Here is a 20,573-nt window from a genome sequence, read left to right as displayed (position 1 = left end):
TACAATAACTGGACTTGGCCACAAAACCATGGTTATGCATCAGTTTTTGCTCTGATGTATTATTGAAACAGGAAGACAGAGGCTGCAGAACAGCCTGTTACTTGCTCATATCTCTTGAGGTCTATTAGAAGGGAATTTGTGACTTCTAACTGGACAATGTGGCTGTCTCAATGAACTCAGGCTACTCAGTTCCCTCACATATTACAAGAAAAACCTGAAATTCATTAATAGGCTAAGTAACTACCAAGAAATCTAATGAGAAACCAGTAGCTTCTTCCATTCCAGAACTGTACGAAAAGTCAGCCAGAAAGCAACAATGATGGAAATAGGAAAATGTGCCACCAGCAAAGTTGGAGCCAACCCAGACAAGCCCAGTTTCCATTGTCAAGGGATGAGAAACACCTTTCAGTAAGACCTGAGGGCATTCTTCCTCCCCCATATCCTCAAGAATGTCCAAAAGCTCCAAGGTGGGGCTCTTAGAAGTCCCAGGGAATAGCAGTAGCAGGATTCAAACCAGGACACCCTAGGAAACAAGGAGCTTTGAAGTCCCACTTTGTCTTAAAATGCCATAGAGGGTCCTGGAGGTCCAGTGCTCTGAACCTAAGAGATGTATGTAAGGGAGACTAACCGGAAAGGGTAGTCAGTGCAGTAACTCAGAGGACTCAAGTTAAGAATAAACAGGGCAGATAATCTCATTCAAATGTTCTTCTTCAAGTATTAAATCTGTATGAACAACTGTGAAAACTTGATTCCTGTAAGCAATGTAATGATGTGGGACAATCCTGAAAGACCTATGCCAGGAAATGCTCTCCACCTCCAGAGAAAGAGCTGGTGGAGTTGCCTTTCAAATCAGTGTATTTAGGGGTTTATATTGGGGTTTGGGTTATGTATGAGTGTGTTCTTACAACAATGACCATATATGGAAATGTTTTGTATGATAATAAAAATAAAAATTTAAAAAGTATTAAATCTGTACCTGATATTCTCATCATTTTGCTGTTCATTGCCATGTAGGTGTAAAGATTAAAATTTAGAGGAGACTAAGGCAGGTAGAAATTAGTTTCTCTCTGCAAGGAGTATTATATTTTTAGAGGTTTATTGAAGATTAAGGATTAAAGAAAATAAGAATAAGAATAAGAATAAGAAACACGTGCCTAGGCCAGAGAGGCCTAGATAAGACCTCACCTACATTACGGAAAGAGCAACGTGTGCCCCAAAATGGAAGTCCAAAAGAGCCCACAAAAGCCTTTGCGATCAGGTTAAATCCCTTCTCGATCTTGGCCCACCTCAGAATTCCGTGAGACTACAAAGCATTTTGGGGAAGTGGAGCAAGGGCTTGTGGGGATTGAAGTCCAGAGTTTGAGTCTATTTTTACATAGGTCTTTACAAGTTTGTTTTTGTTTTTTTAAATTGGCCTGCTCATTGTTTCTTATTGTGCAGTAATATTCCACTGCAATTATCTAACACAATTTATTTATCCATTCCCCAATCGATGGGCATCCTATTGGATTCTAGTTTTTTGCCACCACAAAGAGAGATGCTATAAATATTTTGGGGTTTGTAGATTCTTTTCCTTTTTCTTTTTTTTTTTTAAAACACTTACCTTCCATCTCGGAATCAATTGATTCCAAGGCAGAAGAGTGGTAAGGGCCAGGCAATGGGGGTTAAGTGACTTGCCCAGAGTCACACTCCTGGAAAGTGTCTGAGGTCAGATTTGAACCTAGGACCTCCCATCTCTGGGCCTGGCTATCAATCCACTGAGCTACCCAGCTGCCCCCTCTTTTACTTTTTCCTTGATCAGACATTTTTGATGAAACAAAAGCCTAAGGTAGTAACTTTGAAATACAAATACCAGTCAAGAAAAATTAATTTATTTGAGCAATTGGAAGAGTTTGTTATGATATAGTGCTAACATTCTAAGTAGTAAAAGAAACAAATGTCCCTCTAGAACTTTAATGTCTTTGAAGAATATTGAGAGAGTTAAAGAAGAAAAATAAAAAACCTGAGGTGGATTAATTTTATTCTTTTTTTTTAATTAAAATATAAAACCTCCCGGCCTGCGAGAGGTTTCAAGGAAGGAAAATAGAAACAGGATAGAAGTTTTGGATTCTGCGAAGGGCGTGAACGAGCCGGCTTTAGAGATGTAAATAATCGAGTCAGTAATCAATTATTGAGCAGCCACAGCCTGCTCCGACCACTGGACGTTACTACTCAGGCTATTCCCATCCAATGATCTCAATTTAACACTGCACTGGTCAGAGGATAATGCTAGCTCAGAAGGAAAGGAGATCAGAAACTAGAGGAGGTAGATAATGCTAGGTATTAGCAGACCAAAGGCCAGGCCTCAGGGAGAAAGATAGAGAGGAGAGAGAAAGGGGAGAAGTTGTTCCATTGCAAACCTGTCTATGTCCTCCAAGTGCTCGAGCTGGCTGTGTCTTGTTCCCCTTATTCTCTTTGATATACAAATGAGTTCAATACATATTGATCAGTTACATGATGCCTCAATACATATGGATGAGTTACCTAGTGTATTGCCATTGGATAATTGCAACTTATGACAAGGTGAAGGTGGGGTTATTATCTTCAGGTGAGTGAGACAGGAGGAAGCAAGGTTTCGTGCCTAAACTTCAGCCATGCTGGGAATAGAGCTCATTGCCATGCGCAGGATGGCCATGTGCTCACTCACAATCCTTGTCTCTCCATAACACCTATGGGCTGGACTGCTACAAAATACATTTTATTTTCCAAATAACATGTAATCATTTTCAACATATGTTTTCCAAAATTTTAAAATCCAAATTGGTTCCCTCTCTCCCTCCTTTCCCTCCATCATCCCAGAAATGGTAAGTAATTTGATCTGGTTTATACATGTATTATTATGCAAAACATTCTTCCATGTTGTAAGAGAATACTTATGTAGAAACAAAACCCTAAAATAAACTAATGTGGACGATCTACTTTGTTCTGCTGCCGGGAGCCATCAAAGACCATGCTGTTTGATATGGTCCACGTGGACTACAAAGCAGCCCCCAGGAAGGATGGAAACACTCACTGAAATCCCCCTAAGTAACTTTCCTTATTAACATCCCCTTATTATTAGAACTTCTATGATTATTATTCTTACTTGGCGCCAGGAAAAATAGATGAGAGCAACATGCTTGCAGGGTTAATACATTTTCCATCTTTGTCACTTTAGTCAATATTGGTATGAAGTGATACGTCAGAGTTGGTTTGGTTTTTTTTTTAAACCCTTACCTTCCATCATAGAATCTACTGTGTATTGGTTCCAAGGCAGAAGAGTGGTAAGGGTTAGGAAATGGGAGTTAAGTTAAGTCCAGGTCCTCACAGCTAGGAAGTGCCTAAAGTCAGATTTCAACCAGGACCTCCAGTCTCTAGGCCTGGCTCTCAATCCACTGAGCCACTCAGTTACCCCTTGGTTGTTTTAATTTATATTTTTCTACCTGCTTGCAATTTAGAGCATTTTTGTATATACTATTGATAGCTTTGATTTCTTCTGCTGAAAATTGCTTAGTCATAGCACTCGGCCATTTTTCATTTGGGGAATGGCTCTTATTCTCATGAATTTGACAGTTTACTATATATCTTAGAAATAAGACCTTTATCAGAGAAATTTACTGCAAATATTCCCCTTCCCCTAATTTCCTGCTTTTCCTCTCATTTTAACTGCACTGATTTTGTTTGTTAAACAAAAACAATTGTTAAGTTACAATTTTTTAATCTAAACTTTTAAATATTATATATAACCACAATAGTTTCTTTTACCTTCTACAAATCTCTCTATCTCATTTGGTCATGAACTCTTCCTCTACTTTTAGATCTTGCAGTTAATTTCTTCTATGCTTCTCTCATTTACTTATGATGAAGGACAACAAAATTATAAAGAGAAACCACTTTGAAAGACTTAAAAATCTCTAATCAATGCAAATACTGGCCATCTTAATTCTTGAAGACCAATGATGGAGCACATTAAGGTAATGGGCTCAAAATAGAGAATGAGACACATTTTTGGACATTGCCAACATGAGTATTTGTGTTGCTTAATTGTACTTGTTACAAGGTTGTTGGGGGGGGTTGTTTTGTTTTGGTTTTTTGCTATTTTAATTGGGTGGATGGGTTAAAAATAACAATGCAAAGGGCCACTGAAATATTTTAGAATGCATAGAAAGAAGTTCAAAAGGAAGCACAGCCAATCAGTACTGTTTTAAAAGAAATGTAGAATTATATACTGTTTAAAACGATCAAGTGGTACAAAATGGAGATTTACAGTATTATTATAACCCACTCTGGGTCTTCTAATAGAAATGCTCTTTATTGGGTGTTTGAGTTTATATGAATATGACTGTTATCCAACTTCAGGCTGTAATCTCAAAAATTATCACAGGGAAGCAGCAGCTTTTGTTCCCTTTCCCATAAGATTGTGTCCTAGCTACCCTTTTAGAAGACAGAATTGTGTCCCAGAGTTCTCCACCAAGGTTTTTCACCCTTGGAGAGATGCAGTAAGTGGGGTAGAAAGTGGAGATCTCTGGAGTTAGGGTATGTGGGCTGCCCTAGGTGGCTGTGATGGAGATGATGTGTATCAGATACTGGTCCTATTTATAGGAAGATCTCTCACTCAGGACCATTCTTGGCACTAACTCAGTCTTTCCTTTCCTGCCCCCCCTCCCTAAATTATAGAGCAGCATCTGACATATTGTAGGATGGGAGGTCCGTTGAGTCCTTTGTGATTGAATCTAAGACTCTCAGGCATTTCAGGGAGTCACCTGCCACAGCTCTCTCTGCCCACTTATCTCAGAGGGAGCTCTTTTTGGTCAGTTATGGTGTGGGCATTGGATCTGTGTTCCTCTCCTCCTTATCTCCTGGTGTTTAAGTTTTTCCTCGTCAGAGCTGGTTGGATCAGAGCAGGAGGGCTTTCCCCCCTTAGTCACACAACCACTATTCAGAGGATTTGGGGCTCAAGCTGGGGTGCCCAGTGGTCATGCTGCCTATTTCTGGATTAGTAAAAAAAAAAAAAAAGTTCCTGTGTTTCACTTTGCTACTGTCTTGATGTCTGACATTGGACAAATGTCTTCCTTTCTCCTGGCCTCAATTTCCTTTCTCCATAAAGCAAGGGGGTTGGACCAGTGGCTTCCAGGGTACCTTCCTGCTCCAGCATCCCAAGGGTCTTATTGACCTTTGAGACCAAAAGTGTTGTACATGCCCAACACCATTAGATGGTGCCAGAGACCATCCCTTGCCTCCTTTCTCTCTCCTTGGCCAGACATGCAAATGATACTTCTCTTAAAAAGGAACTGCTTGTGGGGAGGGCTACGGGCCAAGGAAGTTTCTGGGCTGTTGCAAGGATACCCACACAGCATTTAGCCCAGCGGTTCTCAACCTGTGGGTCGCAACCCTGGCAGGGGTCAAATGACCAAAACACAGGGGTCTCCTAAAGCCATTGGAAAATTCATATTTCCGATGGCTTTAGCCGCTAAGAAATCCCGCTAGTTTACAGCAAGATCTTGGAAAGAACGGGGACCCTGCTGCCAGTACATTGTACTAATATTAGTTACCTATCAGCAGCCCTCCCCCTATGAGGGGCGATGGATTTACCCTGTTGCCTGGAGACGGGACTCAAACAGAGACCCAGAGAGCACCCTGGTGCTGGCTCCGGAGGGGTTAAGAATGAATCCTGGAGCAGATAACTCATGGAGCGGATGACAGAGCTGAGTAACCCCAGCAAAGTGAAGCCTCAGCTCGAGCTGGAGGGAGACGACAAGAAGAAGAAGGCAGCGTCTGCAGACCCCCTCCCCAGGCAGAATTTACCTCCTGCTGTATTAATATTTCTCAACATATAATTAAATATTGTTTTTGTGATTAATCATTATGTTTAAATTATGTTTGATTTGTAGCAATGAAAATACATAATGCATATCAGGAATTTACATTCTGAATCATAACTGTAGAAAAATTACAGTTTTGAAGTAGCCACCAAAATAATTTTTTGGTTTGGGGTCACCACAACATGAGGAACTGTATTGCAGGGTCAAGGCATTAGAAAGGTTGAGAACCACTGCTTTAGCCTCTTACCTCCCCGAGGGCAAGGACTGCATTATCTTGGGCCATACCTAATCTAGAGGTGTCTGCACAAATGACTAGTTTGACATATGAAAAGAGCCTAGTTTTGAACAATGAGACATGTGAAACCCAGTGGAATTGCTGGTTGGTTCCGGGAGGGAAAGAACATGAATCGTGGAACCATGGAAAAATATTCTAAATTAATTAAATAAATTTATTTTGAAAAAGAGAAGAAAAGAGCCTAGAATAAAGGATCTGGAGACTTGGGTTCTAGTTCCAACTTTGCTACTAATTCATTAGGTGACCATGACTCCAATGCACCTCAAGTTCTTCATCTGTTAAAGGAAACCAACATTATTCTTCCTTTAGAACCAAACATCGGACACGTGACAAGGTAGAGGCAAAGTGTAAAGTGCAAACCAAACATTTATTTATTGCAAGGCACCAGGTCTGGGCTGTATCCTTCTGTCTTTCCTGGGATTGGGCCCTTTTAGGTACCCAACTCATCCTCTGTCAGCAATGGCCTGCCGAAGGAGCTAAAGAAAGGGGGTGGAGAGGGTTTCCCAGGCTGCTGGTAAAATCAAATACCTGAAATAGGGTCATTCAGCCTTGCTACCACTGATGGGGGTTATGTCATCCATTCATGAGGGTTCTATCTTGCTGCCTAGTGGTAGTGGGGAGCCCAGTGGCCAGCCTCAGCTTCCTTGTCCTTGTTTCTTCTGTAGTTTCCTCAGCCTGGGAGATTTCCAAATCCCCTGCCTTTCCTCAGCTCTCCCTTCTGAGGAAGAGGGATAGGGGATGGCGTGGGGTGAGAGAGGAAAAGGGGACAGCTCTAAGTTCTAGGGAGCCAGCCAAGAACCCCAGGGGTTTTTTTCCTTACCCTCAATGGGGAAGATCCTTGAGCATTGAGGCTAAAGGGGGGTGGGTGTATGGGTGTGACCTTAAGAGAGATTCTCTGGGCCTCAGTTTCCATCTACCTTCTGTCAAAAAGAGCAGGCAGCTGGATAGCAGTTCCCTGGCCCTAGCACCGTGGTGGAGAAGGGGAGTGGTTTGCTGTAGTTCTGGGAAAGAGGTGTGGGGAATCACAGTGGTAATGGCCCTGGTTTTGACATAGGAAAGGAAACACCGAAATGAACAGCAGCGATCTCTCTCCCCTGGACCTAGGAAAGCCATGATTTCTTCCAGCTACTCCTGGTTCCTGGCTGGAGACCTTAGTATTTCCTCTGCTTGTGGAGGCTCACTCATTGATCCGTAGTCAGCCCTGAGAGCTGGGAGGGAGAGAGTAAGGAGAAACCAAAAGGGAGAGAAAAAAAGAGCAAAACACAGAACCAGAAAGAGACAGGAACAGAGAAACAAAGAGTGAGGAAGGTGAAACAAAGACAAGAGGGTCACATACCCAACCCTGACGTCCTAGAAGGCAAGAGAGTCTTGGCCAGAGGACCAAAGGATGAAGGTGCTCCCAAGGTCTTCTCCCTCCCTCCCTCCCTCCCTCCTTCTTCATGGAGCTCGCTTACCCCTCAGCTAGAGCTCATCGTGAGAAGTGGAATGGAAACTGTGTCCACTGCTGCCCACCCTGTCCAGCCGCGGGTCCCTAAGGGTCTTTCGAGAGCCACTCCAACCAGTGGCCTGAGTGTCATCATCCCAGATGGTGGACGTCTCTGTGTCGCTCAGCCACTGAGCATCCCCTGCGTAGTGGGTGGGAAAGGCAAGCAGGGGCCTCACAGCAAAGGCTCTCAGGTCTCGGGGAGAGAAGTGCCCCTTGTAGTCTTCACTGCAGGGAAGAGGTGGCCAGGAAGCCTGGTGTGAGTGAGGCTTCCCGTACTGGGCCAGGAGGGGAAAGCCAACCAACTGGAGCTCGCAGAGCCCCAGGGCGAAGGGCATTAGCCCCATCTCCACCCCAGCCCCGAATCCCGAGCCTCACTTTGGATGCTGGTCATACATGATGGGCAGGAACTCATCCACAGGAAGCATCTTGCCCAGCGGTTGAGCGGCCAGCAGTTTCCCAGCCCCACTCAGAGACAGAGCGTAGGCCAGAGTCCAGTAGGAGTAGTTGGCCACCACGAGGTGGCGCACCCCTTCCACGGCTGGCTCCTCGTCCCAGGTAACTTGCTTGCGCCCTAGGTAACTAGAGGTGGAGAGAGAAGCTGGGAGAATCACAGAGAGTTCCCCACCCCAGCATCACCTCCTAGCCTGGCTCTGTCTGGCCAGCTCCCTCCAGGGCAAGCTCAGAGGCCCGCCTGGACAGGAAGGGCCCCAGCTAGTTAAAACTTGTTCCACCGGCCCAAGCAGTTTTTTGCTGGCACAGGTCCTAAGGGGGCCGCACCACCCCCTCCCCATCATTTACATCAGGTCCCACGGCAGCTGCTCCTGGGCCACCTCCTCCATCAGCCGCTCCAGGCGCTTCCTGAAGCCGGCTTCGAAGCGCACATCATCCTCAAACACCACGACCCTTTCCAGGCCCCGAGTGACCATCTGTAGGCACAGGGTAGGAGGGGATCCACCTTCAGCTCCCCCCAGCTTCTCCTGCATCCCCATCACCTCTACCTTCATTCCCCTAAAAGCACCACCTGCAGGGTACCGTGACTCCCCTAATTCTTACTCCAATAGACTAATTCAAACGCCACCTCCTCTAGGAAGCCTTCACTGATCCTCCCAGACAGGACCCAATCTCTTCTTTCTCTGAAACCTTTAAAGCACTATTCCTGTTTCTCACAAACTTAGTGCATTCTACCTAGTTTGTCCGTTTCTCATCTCCTCTACGAGAAAATAAAGTTCTTGAGGTAGGCACCCCACCTTCAATTGTTTTTGTGCCCTCTTCCATCCCTGGCACAGGGTCAGGTAGTTTTCTGTTAGCAAAGGTCCCAAGGGTGCTACTCCCTCCTTACAATCATTTATTAAGCACTCATTGTATGCAGAGCACTGTGCCAGGAGATTCCTGCCCTCTTGAAACTGTAAGGATAGGAATATCCCAAAAATTTTAATGTAGGGGTAGCTAGGCTGGACAGAGAGCCAGGCCTAGAGATGGAAGGTCCTGCATTCAAATCTGACCTCAAATACTTCCTAGCTGTGTGACCCAGGACAAGTTATTTAACCCCTAGTGCCTAGCCTTTACTGTTCTTCTGCCCTGGAACCAACATACAGCATCGATTCTAAGACAGAAAGTTGAGGATTAAAAAAAAAAAAGAAATAAGAAATAGGGACAGACTCCTGATTGCAAGGAATGGGGCTGGATTAGTTAGGGAAGGTGCAGAAACATTACGCGTGGCCTACTTCTTTGAAAAGTGGCAGGGAAGGGGAGGTGGGCCAGCAATTGGAATGAGGAGAAGAGTCAAAGATCGTTTTAGAGCAGCTTATCTGTGGATAGGGAGACAGAGAGATTGGAAGACGCGTGAGAGGCTGGCTGGCATCTGGGGCAAGAGCCTAGGAAGGGCCAGGGTGAGGAAATATCAAAGGTAGTGAGAGAAATAACCCTTAGAGAGGCCCTCCTTATGACCGAAGAAAAGGGCTCTGCCTGGGTGTTCGGTCAACATTTATAAAGTTGAAATGCACACTTCCTCCTGCCTTGATTTAGCCAAGGCCTTTATGCTCACCTCCTCCCAGATGGAGTAGTGGCTGAGGAAGCAGCCCACCTCTCCCTTGGTCAGCGTGCGGCCCGAGTAGGGGTCATAGTAGCCAGGGAGAAGGTCCACACCCAGGCTTTTGATGGTGCTGCTGTTGAGTGCCCTGGAAGGAGATGTGGATGGGACCTGGCTTGGATTTCAAATCATACTCTCCCTACACACCCATCCGAGTCTTCACATCTGACATAGATTTCCCCCCTCCGCTTTCATCAGCCATTCAGGGGTCAGTTATGCCCCTTTTTCTGGATCCCTGTCAGGTCAGCTCAGGGCCCAGGGTCCTCACCCGCCATCCACAGCTTCCAGTACTCGTCCAGCAACCTCCATCTCCCACAGGGAGCTCAGCATTCGTTGTCGGCGTTCAGGCCGACGGGCTAGACTGATGACAAAAACCTTGGAAAACAGAATTAGTAGGCATCATCTCTCTCTCATTTATCTTCAATATCTCAAAATTAATTAACCCAAAACATTGCTAAGGGCTGGAAATACAAAATCAGGCAAAAGATAGTCTTTGCCCTCAAGAAACTTATAATCGAATCGCATCTACATTTGCCTACAAATGTACTCAAGAAGGCAGAATAGGGGTTCAAGGAAGGAGATTCATCCAAGCCCCTCCCTCCATGATCTGGAACCTCCAGGACACATACCTCATCAAAGCCCATTTTGTTGGGCCTTTTCGGGGGCAGGAACACATGGGCTGAAGGCTGCATAGGAGGGCCATCCACTGTCAAGGAAAGATTTACCCCCAGAATCTGGTTATGAACTTAGCCTAGTTCCTTCTGGCTCTCAGCCTCTTCCACACCTTCTCCCCAATGCCATATATCATAGGATATTAAAGTTAAAAGGGATCTTAGCCATCATTTAATCCAACCCTATTATTTTATAGCTGGGGAAGTTAGCAGCAAAGTAATGTCCTATCTGGGAGCCAGGAAACTTGAGATCCAGGGAAGAAGAATTCCAAGGGAAAGTTAGGGACCCATTATCCTATATTCCACTGTAGAAAGAGTTCAGAATTGGGTAACAGCAACTCTGGACTCTGGTTCTGGTTCTGCCATGAAATTAGCTACATGGCTTTTGGAGCATCATTTTCTCTTGCCTGGGTTTCCCTTTCCACAACTGTAAAATGAGGGGATGAGCATAACCTCTAAGACTCTTCCAATTCTAACAGCCCTTGGTGCTTGCTGGGCCACTGAGTGACACTGGCAGCTTGGTCCAGGGCTTTGGAGCTGTTTGAAGTAATGGACACAGTTCTGAGGCCTTGGATTAGAAGGTCTGAGGTATTCTGATAGAGCTACCAGTGGAGGGCCAGCTACCATGGACAAGTCCTTTAAACCCTCTGAGTTTCAGTTTCTTTATCTGTAAAATGGGGGATTTAGATACAATGACCCCTGAGATTCCCTTCTAAGTCTAAAACTACTCTCCTATAATCCTGAGTGCTATAACAAGGCCAAGAGTATATGGAGACCAAAAAAAGGGCTGGAACTAAAATCCAGGGAAGGTAAGAAGAGAGACAAAGCATGAATGTACGGGGAGGGAAAGAGATTGTCACTGAAGCCTTCTAAGAAAGAGAAGGTGCTGCTGTCCGTGGCCCAACACGTACCCAGAGCCTCCAAAATCAGATGGATAAAATTGATCTTCTCATCTTCCAGCCCCTGATATGATTTGACTGGAACATTCATGTACCCAAAACGATGCTGATTGCAAATGTGGACCGAAACACCTGAAGGAATGAAGCAAAGTAGAGGGGAAGAGAAAAGATCTCAAAGCACCAAGCTCTACCCACCCTTTAACGAAGTCTCCTTCCTAGTGGCACCCTATCTAGCAAAAAAGAAAGGAATGCTCTGCCCTACCCCATATTCCCATCCTGGGCTGGTTTATCTGCTTTCCTCCCAGGGAGGATCTCAAACTTTTTTTATGGTCCCATCATTCTATGAATATATTTTTTTTTCTTTAATCCTTACCTTTATCTTAGAATTGATACTAAGTATTGGTTTCCAAGGCAGGAGCATGGTAAGGGCTAGGTCATGGGGGTTAAGTGACTTGCTTAGGGTCACACAGCTAGGAAGTATCTGAGGCCAGATTTGGACCCAGATCTCCTATCCCCAGATCTGGCTCTCTGAATCTATGTGCTAACATGTTATGGTCTAAAGTCTCTTCTAGTTCTAACATTCTGTGTTCTAAGATCTCTTCCCACCCTAACACTTTATGTTTTAGGGCTCCTTCCAGCTCTAACACTTTGAGTTCCCTGGCCTCTTCCAGCTCTAATATGGTGTTCTAAGTCCTTTCTAGTTCTGATATGGTGTTCTAGGTCCTTTCTAGCTCTGATACTGTGTTTTAGGTTCTCTTTTTGATCTAAAATTCTATGAGTCTAATTTCATGATTCCAAATCCAACTTGAGACCACTCACCTGCAGCCTGGCAAGAGTAGGCAAAGACAATAATGTCATCAAAGGGCCATGTATAGTTGGGATGTGGGGGATAGAAGGCCAGTTGGTCAACACCCTCGCCCTGAAGGGCCAGCAGAAAGGTGGAGTGTACCATGGGCACTCGGAAACAGCCCTGACGCTGCCGATTCTTGGTAGGGAAGTAATCTGATGTACGCCGGTAATAGCCCTGAGGTGGGGCAAAAGGGACTATGACTGTTGGAGAGTCACCAGGCCCTTGTCTCCTCCAGCCCCCCAACCCCACTCCCATGCAAAATCAGACGCCAAACCTCCACACCAGCCACCCTTGCCATTAGGGCTAGATATTTTCTAGGAAGAAGTTATTCCAGTCTCAATGCCCAACTCCATTTAAATCAGGTTAAGAAGGTTGTTTGCTCCTTGAATATCAAAACAGATTACGTTCTATCCATCCAGGATCTCACCTGTGGGGTGATTCCACACCAGAAGTTGGAGTAGTAAGTCTGGGAGTCCAGCATAGGGGCCACCACTGGCAGACCCTCTCCAATCAGGAACTTCAAGGTTTGGTTGTTGGTTAGGATGTTGTCTGTGTCTGCAAACTGAGGGTGGATGATATAGGATTAGTCATGGCCCACTCACAGATCAGTGCTCAATCCCTAGCAAGGGTCAGCCGAGGAGGGTCCAGAGTAGCTGCAGGTCCTGATTTGGGGGAACTGATGTAGTGCCTGGATCCAGGATCTAGCCCAATGGAGGTGAGGAGCCTCCCTGAGATTCTGTAGGTCAAATGGCCAGAAGAGACGATGCTCTGAGACTCTTACCAGGATGTAGTCAGCCCCCCAAGCCCGGGCAAAGTCTAGGGCTTCTTGTTTTAGCTCCATGAGGAACTGGTGACGTTCCTTGGTCCACTGTTTGGGACTCTCTTCATCTGGGTACAACCTGTACCAAAGATCAGATCAAGTCAAAGATCAGAAACCAGGACAGTTCTTCAGGGGAAAGGATCTCACCTACCCTTTGGGGTAACTGGCCTGGGAGCCCAGAGAGCTGGGTCCTAGAATTCCAACTTTCCCAACAACCAACTGTGTATGACCTTGAGCAAGAGTTCCTTTCCTATCTCTTTAGTTTAAGACTTAGCTCTATTAAAATTCCACTATAAGAGACTTGCTTTACTCAATAGCAGCCATTAGTAATTTAGAATAAATTAATTAATTGGAACCTGTCATGTATGCCCTTTCATGCACTGGGTTTTGGGAAGGAGAGATCATTCATTCATCATATATTGCCTACTACATAAAAAGCTTTGTGCTAAGGGCCTGTTAGAATAACAAGTTAAGTAAGGGGGCAGCTAGGTAGCTCAGAGGATAGAGAGCCAGGCCTGGAGATTGTAATTTTCTGAGTTCAAGTCTGTATAAATTTCTGAGTTCAAATCTGGCTTTAGACCCTTCCTAGCTGTATGATTCTGAGCAAGTCACTTAACCCCAGTTGCCTAGTTTTTACCATTCTTCTAGCTCCATACTAAGTAGCAATTCTAAGACAGAAGATAAAGGTTAAAAAAAAAAGTTAAGGCACATAGTCCCCATTAAGACTAGCCCCCTATCCAATACTACCAGCTTTATAGGATAAGATGAATACACTCAACACTATTGTCTCCTTGACAATTGCAGGTCCCAGGTAATATAAACAAGAAGAAACTTAGAATATCATACCTAGAAGAAGACTTAGAGATCATTAACTCAATCCATTTCAGAGGAAGAAAAAGGAGAAAGCTAGGAAGAGGTAAGTAAGCTAAACTTTATGGGGAAATGACTCAGGCTTCTTAGTGGACCACAAGCTTGACATAAGGAAACTTTTTTGTTTAAAACAACAGAGCTAAATGGAGTGGGGAAAAGACCTAGAATTGAGGCTGGGAATTCCAATACTAAACTTCACAACTTATATTTTTGTTAAGGCCGACACAGTTTATGGCCCAGCTACTTCTATAGCTTGGCTTCTAGCTCAGAGAAGGTTAGATACAGGAAGAGCCCTCAGAGCCTTTCTGTGAACTAGACATTCTCTTACACTCCTCCCCTTGTCTCTACCTTACCTTTCCAATTTTATTCCATATTATTTTCTTCACACATGCTACATTTTAGCCAAACTCTCCCAATAGCTGTTCCCTGGACTTGGCATTTTCCTCAGACTTCATATTCCATCTCTCTGCTCTGCACCTTCACACATGTTTGTTCCTCCTTCCTGGAACCCTTTTCAGGTCTGCCTCCTAGAATCCTGAGCTTCCTTTGTGTCTCAGCTGAGGTGCAGCCCTAACCCACAGGGCCATGCTGGGCCAGGCCAATAGGTTTCTCAATATAGTATAGGCCAGTGATGGTGAACCTTTTAGAGGCTGAATCCTAGGCCCTACCCCTACTACACCCCTCAGACTGAGTGCAGTGTCTGCTTCCCCCAGATTCCAAGTGCCCTCCCCCATACTGAATATTCCCCCCACCCCTTACCCCATTGGGCTGCTAGGAGGAGGGGTGGGAGAAGTGAGAAATATCCTTAGCAAGTATAGAGAGGGAGAGGGGAGTGGCCCTGAGCACTCTGCTCTCCTCCAGCTCTGCCACCTGTGAGCCACTCCCCTTACCCCCATGCATTCCTATTGGCTGCTGGGCAAAGGGATGGGGCATGTGAAAATGTCATCAAGCATGACAAGTATAGAGCGGGGGAGGGGAGCAGTCTGGCCTAAGGCCCTTTGCCTTTTTAGTAACAAATTCTGGGAAGTGGGGGTTGGGGGTGGAAAGTGAGATGAGTGCCTACAGAGAATGCTTTGTGTACCATCTTTGGCACCTGTGCCATAGGTTCACCATCACTAGTATAGGCCCTTTCTGGCTTTTCCAGTTGGGAGTGCTCCCCATGCCCCTGTCCTTTTCTCTGTGTCTGTCTTGTCTCTGTGTGGCTCTTTCTGTTTGTCTGTCTCTGTCTCTCTGTCTAAATTATTTTGCTGTTTCTTATCTGATTACCAGTTGTATATCCCAGTAAAATGCAAGCTCTGGGAGGACAGGTGCAACAGTTTCATTTTTGTCTTTGTATTCCGATCCTAGCACAGTGTTTATATACAGTAGGTACTAAATGGGTGTTGAATTCAGTTGATTTGAATAAACTCATGATCCCCACCTTGGTTCTCCTTCGGGGCGCCATACCACCTCAGCATACTCCTTGCCCATAGCAGCCAGCCACTCCTGAAGTATCTCTGTCGTGTTGTCTACATTATGGTCTGTGGCACACCTGAGGTCAGAACAATAATGAGGATGGGGCAACTCTAAATCATCTGTGACCTGGGCACTGGTGTAGAGTTGGCTCAGTGGGGGAAACTGGACAGTCACCAAGGTCTTCATCTGGGGTCTGAATCCCACATTCTGTCCCAGACCTGTCCAGTTACATCCCCCCCTGAACTCTAAGGGCAAGGTTAGTAGCCTCCAAAGAGTCCTAACCAAGACAGGGACACAGGAACTTTGCCCAAGGGCTGGACAAGCTTTCAATCCTTCAGCAGCATTGCAAAAATTCAGCTTACTGCCCCCTAATAAAATAATTAGTGACCATGAAAAGTTGAGGATTAACTGATGGAAATGAAGTAAGCATAAGGGAAAACAATATAAGTGATATATGCAGAAAAAACACCAGGCAGAACTGAATGCTATAAAATGATAACACCCATGTTTTGCCATGAAGGAGAAATAGCAATAGATACTTCTTGGTCTGGTTTGCAGAGGTGGAACGCTACCTAGAACATTAAATTTTGTGATATTTTGGTTAGCTTTGTTAGACGTTTTTGTTGTTGTTACATGGGTTAGCTTTCTGGGAAGAGGAATATAGTTTCCTAAAAGCTTTAGTAACTTGAGTTTTAGTAGCTTAAATCTGCACTAAGACTTTGGGAAAATTATGTTGGGAATTGTAGGTGATTTAAATTAAACATAAAATACAATAGGAAACCACTAGATGCTGACTTGCCCCCACTAGAGGCACCCTTAAACTAGCTTCTCCCTGGTTTGGTCCTAACTCCATCCCCAGAGTGGCCTCCTCAGCAACCCCTGCATGATGCCTCCAGAGACTCTGCCTCCCCTCTTCAACTCTTCTCTCTTGAAAGTCAGTTTCAGGTTGTTTATCCAGGGCACAAAAATTGCAAGTTATGGCTCTGAGGTCAGGCCTTCAGAGCTAACAAAATTGCATGTGTAGGGGGAGGAGGAAGTATATACAGAGAATCCTCATTTTGCAAATAAGGAAACTGAGCCCCAGTGAGGATTGGTTGATTGGGAAATAGTTCAAGTTGACCTCCTGCTCAGTGAAAGATTGCCAAGAGTTCAAGGAGTGGGAGTTGGGGAGTTGGGAAGCTGGGGAGAGACCCCTAGGCTGTGAGACTGAGGCTGGACTCTGATCAGGACCCTGCCCTTGATTTAGTGGTAACCTTCAACAAATTGCTCTCCCAGTCACAGTCTCCAGATCTATAATACTGGGAGTGCGACCACTCCCATGGATCTCCTGTCACAAACTCACTGTGAAGGAGGACAATTAACAAAAGATACACTGTGTTAAGTCAAGGGTACCATTAGGCTTAGGGGAGAGGGGAGCAAATTTAAACAGAATCTCCAGTTTTAAATGTTCCTGGCCCTTTAAAGAACTAAGAGATGAGAGCACACAACGTGTCATTCTCAGCTAGGGGTGGGGACCAACTCCCAGTCTCCAAAATTGTGGGAATTGTGGGAGACCTCACTTGGTCACCAGCCCACACCACCCCTCACTAGCCAAGGGCTGAAGGTTAAAGGGGGGAGTTAGTCACTCCACCCAGTACAATCCAGCTCTCTCTCCCTAACAAGTCTGATCCCCTTACTGGTTTCCAGAGATGAAGGAGGCCTTTTGGGCTGCAGGGTGTGTCCTCCGATACCCTTTTTAGTCTGCTTCAGGGCCCAGGATAGAAAACACACTATGGGGGAGCCTGAGAAACTGACAGGTCCCAAGTGGGATACCCTTAACCCTTTGATTTCCTCCTTTTTTTCCCAGGTCTTTGAGATGAGGGCAGGAATTCCCCTGTTACTCCCCCAAAGGGAAAGATGTATGAGAAGAGAAGGTATATCTTCTGATTTGATTGGGTCCCAGACTCTAAGAGATCTTGTAGAAAGTGGGTGGAATTCTCCATGAGAGAAGGGATGAGTTTCAGAGGGAAAGGGATGGGGTCCTATTAGAGCTGAAGATGCCAGTCACTTGAGACTGTTCCCTGGCTTCAGAGTACACCCTTTCTCCTCCACAAGTCTAACCAAATCCAGCTGGGGAAGGAAAGACACTGAACAAGCAGCCAGCTGTACATACTCCTCTCCACCAGATCAAACCACAGGTCCCGAGAGAGCAAATAAGGTTGGAATGGGAAGAAGAGAATGGAGATAGTTGTTAGGGAAAAGAGGCTAAAGTTTGGAGACAGGAGGGTGGATAGAAGTGGACATAAAGGAAGGGATAATAGGTAGGTAGGGAAAGCCAGGGAAAGTGAGAAAGAAAAGAAAGGGGTGAGGCTAAAGGAGAAAATTCCCAGAAAGGGGAACCAAGGAGAAAAGCCAAGAAGAAAGAGGCAAAACCTCAGCTTGAGCCCAGTGTTTAGGACCCCAGTCCCTCTTGGGGTGGGAAAGGGGAAGTGGGGTGGAGCCCTCGAGTCTGAGGAATCTCCGAGACTGGGGATGGGGCGCAGAGAGGTGGTCCTTCTCCCTCTCCCGCCATGGGCAGTGTCCTGGCAAAACAGATTGTGGGGGGAGAGCAAAAGGAGGGTTCTCGTGAGCTGCGGGCAGGGAGGTTCCCTGGGGTCTCTCACCAGAGGGCAAGGCGGGCCCGGGGGTAGTCCAGACGCTCCAGAGCCCCAAGATAGTGCGGCAGGGAGTATCCGGCGTTTCGAGCCAGCACGGCGATGACCACGGTTGGGAGCGGGGGCTCAGGGGTCCCCCGGGCTGGGCTGCCTCCGAGCAGCAGGAGAAGCAGGAGGAGAGAAGAAGGCGGCAGGGGCATTGCAAAGCAGGCAAGGGAGCAGCGTCGGCCCCCAGGGCTCGGAGAGCCGAGCCAGGCTGGGGGCAGACTTAAGCTCCAAGAAATGGGGGGACCGAGGTTAGAAGAAAGGGGGAGGATGGGGGCGGGGCCAGGGGAGGAGCGACAGGAGGGGTGGGGCTAGCCCCGGGGCTGGGGAGACAGGTCCGAAGGGTACCGGTTCTGCAGCCCCTCCCACTTCCAAATCTGGGAACCTCCAGGCATCTCCTGCCCTCCTTGGGATCCAAACTTCCCAGAGAATCACAGCCTCTCGGGAGCTCGAGTTCCCGCCGAGGATGGAGCTCGGAAGGCCCCGCCCCCCGGCTTTGACCTTGGGGCGTGGCACGATGGGTCTGAGGGCCGTGGCTCCCCGTGCCACCCTGCCAGACCCCTCCTCCTCCGCCCCACCTTCTCTAGCCTCCCGACTGCAGACGCAGGGTCTGGCCGGGACTGAACATCAGCTTCTGGCAGAGACCCAGGACATGATCTGATGGGGAGGGGCGGGGCGGGGGCTGGGACTGGGGGATTCTCAGGCATAGTCTTAGAGTACTAGGACCAGAGAATGTCAGAACTGGGAGTCGGAGAGAACCTCAAAGAGTAGCTAGCTCAACCCCTCTCATTTTACAGATGGAGAAACTGAGTTCAATTTAGTTCTGACCCCAAGGAGGAGGAAAATACCAGCTGCTATTCCTTCTAAGGAAGAGCGAGGGATCGCGGAGATCTTCGAGCAAACTTTGCCAGGATTCCCCGACACCCCTCTTACTCAGCCCCCCTCCGCGCCATCTCCTGGCTAAAGACTAAAACGGCAGGAAATGAGAGAGTGGAATCTGGCAACTCCAGGCTTCCCAGGTTCTCCTTCTGCAGTAATGAGGTGGAGGGGGAGCAGGAAACGGGGCTTGCCTGGGAGTAGCCGGGGACTTCCCCCACCATTCTGAGGCTCTGCATTAGTTGTAGGGTCTAGGAAAGAGTGGGCCAGTGCTGGGGATGGCAGGCGAAGGAGTCTGGAGTGGGAGGAAAGGAATCGAGCAAGTGTTCATCTGACCTTTTTTATTCTTTCAGTCTTTCTCCATCAGTCGGTAGCGTTGAAATGGGAGGGAGATGTCCAGCGGGCTAACTGTCCTCTTTCTCACGGTGGCTCTTCTGAGACACAGGTCAGCAGTTCCACCGAGGGCGAGGACATATAGACCTTGATGTCCCACCACTTCAAACTGCAAAGTTAAAACCAAAGTCTTTATCTTTCCCCCAAACCTGCTTTTCCTCACTTCACTCCTGATCTCCCCGTATGTAATCCTGGAGTTACTTTTGATTTTTTCCTCTTCTTTAGCTCTCATACATTGCCCAGGTCCTGTCAATTCCAGCCTCTATCCTGTCTTCTCTCTCCTTCTTGCTGCCACCCCATCCAGATGGTCCTTGTTACCACCAGCCTGGGTTACTGAAATAGTCTGTGAGACATCATAAGGGGGGGAAGGAGGGAGGGAAGTCTTGGATTTAAATCTGCCTAAGACACTTGCTAGTAGCTGCCTACCTTGGGACAAATCACTAGACCTCTCTTCCTCATCTGTAACATTAAGAGCTTGGACTCTGAAGTTCCTTTCAAACCTTAAATCTATTGTTCTAACAAGTTATCCTGCTTCTAGTCTCTCTTTTCCACTCCCATGACCGAATAATCTTTCTTATGCATGGATCTGGTTATGTCATTTTTCTACTAGTCATCCGTGCCTCCCAAGGAAAATCCAAAGTTTTGAAAGGGTTTGGGCTTTGTATTAAAAACTCTCCAGCCTGTTTTTATGATAATACCACTAAAATTATAATTATTTAATGTGATATTCTGTATTTTTATTATGTATAATGAATTATATTGATATATGTATCAATATAATTATTATATTATATATCATATATTATATATACAATATATTATTATAATAGTTAAAATTTATATAGCCTTGTCCATATATTATCTCATTTGATCCTTAGAACAACCCTGTGAGTCGAATGCTTCTATTCTGTCCCTTTTTAGAGATAAGGAAACTGAAGCCCTGAGAAATAAAGTGGATTTTGAAGAACCTTTTAGCTAGCCTGTGACTCGGGTAGGATTTGAATTCCAGGCCTCCCAGCTCCAAGTCCAGCACTCTATTCACCTAACTGTATCTAGCAGGCTATGGACAGACATGGCTCATATTCGTCTTGTCTGCTTCCTCTTTGCTCTAACCCAACTGAACAGTGTTTTGTCTGTTTCTTATGTCTCGGTGGAATAATCGTTGGTTTTTGAAAGCTCAGCTGAAACCACACTTCCTCCAAGGAACCTTCTTTAATAGATGGACTCAGTTGGTAGCAATTTTCCTCCTTTATTAAGAAGAAAATCACAGGTTCTGTCGCTATCACTATCTAATGCATTTATCATGTATCACTGTGTGTTCTGGTCATCTGTGTTTTATCGCCCTGCTTTG

The 20,573-nt window shown here is 46.0% G+C and overlaps 1 protein-coding gene across 4 annotated transcripts in view; it reads right to left on the bottom strand.

Moving 5' to 3' along the window:
• Nucleotides 1-6,483: 6,483 nt before the first annotated feature.
• CERCAM (cerebral endothelial cell adhesion molecule) overlaps nucleotides 6,484-20,573 on the bottom strand; it is a 28,648-nt gene continuing 14,558 nt past the window's right edge. For 2 of the 4 annotated variants that reach the window (XM_056812517.1, XM_056812518.1), the window contains 13 exons: nucleotides 19,166-19,331; nucleotides 15,241-15,351; nucleotides 12,912-13,029; nucleotides 12,558-12,692; nucleotides 12,100-12,304; nucleotides 11,293-11,412; nucleotides 10,340-10,416; nucleotides 9,979-10,085; nucleotides 9,666-9,798; nucleotides 8,420-8,547; nucleotides 7,997-8,200; nucleotides 7,590-7,846; nucleotides 6,484-7,343 (listed from right to left, as the gene is read on the bottom strand). In XM_056812517.1, the coding sequence (XP_056668495.1) occupies nucleotides 7,597-7,846; nucleotides 7,997-8,200; nucleotides 8,420-8,547; nucleotides 9,666-9,798; nucleotides 9,979-10,085; nucleotides 10,340-10,416; nucleotides 11,293-11,412; nucleotides 12,100-12,304; nucleotides 12,558-12,692; nucleotides 12,912-13,029; nucleotides 15,241-15,290 (1,527 nt within the window). In that variant the 5' untranslated portion in view covers nucleotides 15,291-15,351; nucleotides 19,166-19,331 and the 3' untranslated portion in view covers nucleotides 6,484-7,343; nucleotides 7,590-7,596. Of the gene's footprint in view, nucleotides 7,344-7,589; nucleotides 7,847-7,996; nucleotides 8,201-8,419; nucleotides 8,548-9,665; nucleotides 9,799-9,978; nucleotides 10,086-10,339; nucleotides 10,417-11,292; nucleotides 11,413-12,099; nucleotides 12,305-12,557; nucleotides 12,693-12,911; nucleotides 13,030-15,240; nucleotides 15,352-17,917; nucleotides 18,232-19,165; nucleotides 19,332-20,573 lie in introns of those variants that run through there. The other 2 variants (XM_056812516.1, XM_007475075.3) reach the window with 2 other exon arrangements.

This window comes from Monodelphis domestica, chromosome 1 (genome assembly GCF_027887165.1).
Source record: "Monodelphis domestica isolate mMonDom1 chromosome 1, mMonDom1.pri, whole genome shotgun sequence".
In the NCBI taxonomy this organism is placed as follows: Eukaryota; Metazoa; Chordata; class Mammalia; order Didelphimorphia; family Didelphidae; genus Monodelphis; species Monodelphis domestica.
Note: the sequence above shows the minus strand (reverse complement) of the source record. Positions and strands in the feature narration are given on the sequence as shown.